Source organism: Mus caroli, chromosome 15 (assembly GCF_900094665.2).
Source record: "Mus caroli chromosome 15, CAROLI_EIJ_v1.1, whole genome shotgun sequence".
In the NCBI taxonomy this organism is placed as follows: Eukaryota; Metazoa; Chordata; class Mammalia; order Rodentia; family Muridae; genus Mus; species Mus caroli.
The window spans coordinates 57,747,950-57,749,309 of record NC_034584.1 but is presented as its reverse complement, the minus strand read 5'-3'; the positions used below and the strand labels follow the sequence as shown (position 1 = coordinate 57,749,309).

The window sequence follows — 1,360 nt, the reverse complement described above, 5'->3', positions numbered from 1 at the left end:
TTGGGAGTTCTCTCACACATCGGTGGCTTATGACAAAAACATCAGGAATCACTGAGAATCAGTTACACTCTCTCTTTTTTCAACTGAACTTTGTGCTTCCTTCTATCCTAGCAACATGTCCTACAGTTTTGACCAGGCTAGCAAGGATGTGGTTAAAAAGCTTCAAGGCAGAGATCTGAGGCCTGTGGAATGCCTGTCAGATGCAACCAAATTTCGTCTATTTCACATACTTCAGGAGACTCCTCGATCAGGTTGGGAAACTGAAGATATTCCAGTTGGATTTACCCTTCTGGATCTCTTGGAGCCCAATTTTCCTGTTCCAGGTATTGTCTGTCAAGGGGCAGAGAAATGTGAAAATCAGTATTTTCAATGGTGCGGCTTCCCAGGGTCCTTGAGGTGCTCAGACAGGTTGCTAGTGAACCATTCTGCCTAAAGGCAAAGGACAAGGAAGGCCCTTTGGGAATCTACTCATCCATGCATTTGGCCTTATAATACTTCCAAGAGCCTCTTTAAATAGAGCTATGATACCCATCTTCCTAAAACTTGTTCAAAGTTACATAGTTCAAACTGGTAAGTCTGGCTATGATCCAGACTGAGGTCAGTCTATCTTCAAGTCCCAGGTGTTTTTCTATTTGAACAACATACCCTGGACTGGATTCTCTGCTCAGAATGGTGTTCCCCAGGGACTGCTAGACACTGCACTAATGATGCTTTTCTTTCTTAGGATGAAGACCATGCTTGCATGGGTTCCAGAGTTTGCCCTCTGTGATAATTTACATTTCAGATATTATTAACTAGCTTCTTGATAAGATTTAAATAAGGAGAGGAACTAGCCTTATTTTTCCCATTCTCCAGAATAGCTGTTCCACAGTGAACTCTGAGCTGAACTTGTGTGCCTTTTCTTCTTCAGAGCCTGAAGTGTCTGCTCCCATGCCCTTCATACATGTCCAATCAATGCAACTGGAGGCTAACTTGGATGTCCAACGCATTGTAGGAGGAGGTGTAGGGTATGATGGGTACGGTGGATACTACATTGAGGTTCAGAGAACAAGCATCCCAAATCCAAAACTGGAAAGTCTTCAAAACAGGCAAGACCACTGGGGGTAAAAGGATGGCTCAGCCAAGTTTCAGGCTGTGTTCTCATAGGCAGTCAGGCAGCAAGCAGGTTCTGTTGCTGGGGTGGATGACAATTTAGTTTATCTACTTTAAAAAATCATTGAGCTGGGAGTGGTGGCACATGTCGTTAATCCCAGTACTTGAGAGGAAGAGGCAGGTGGATTTCTGAGTTCGAGGCCAGCCTGGTCTACAAAGTAAGTTCCAGGACAGCCAGGGCTATACAGAGAAACCCTGTCTTGAAAAA

At 44.3% G+C, this 1,360-nt stretch overlaps 1 protein-coding gene across 3 annotated transcripts in view; it reads left to right on the top strand.

Annotated features, from left to right (window-relative positions):
- Nucleotides 1–1,360, top strand: part of Gsdmc (gasdermin C) — a 26,496-nt gene that overhangs the window by 13,223 nt on the left and 11,913 nt on the right. For 2 of the 3 annotated variants that reach the window (XM_021183988.1, XM_021183987.1), the window contains exons 1-2: nt 116–323; nt 911–1,088. In XM_021183988.1, coding sequence (XP_021039647.1) covers nt 116–323; nt 911–1,088 — 386 coding nt within the window. Of the gene's footprint in view, nt 1–111; nt 324–910; nt 1,089–1,360 lie in introns of those variants that run through there. The other variant, XM_021183986.1, reaches the window with a different exon arrangement.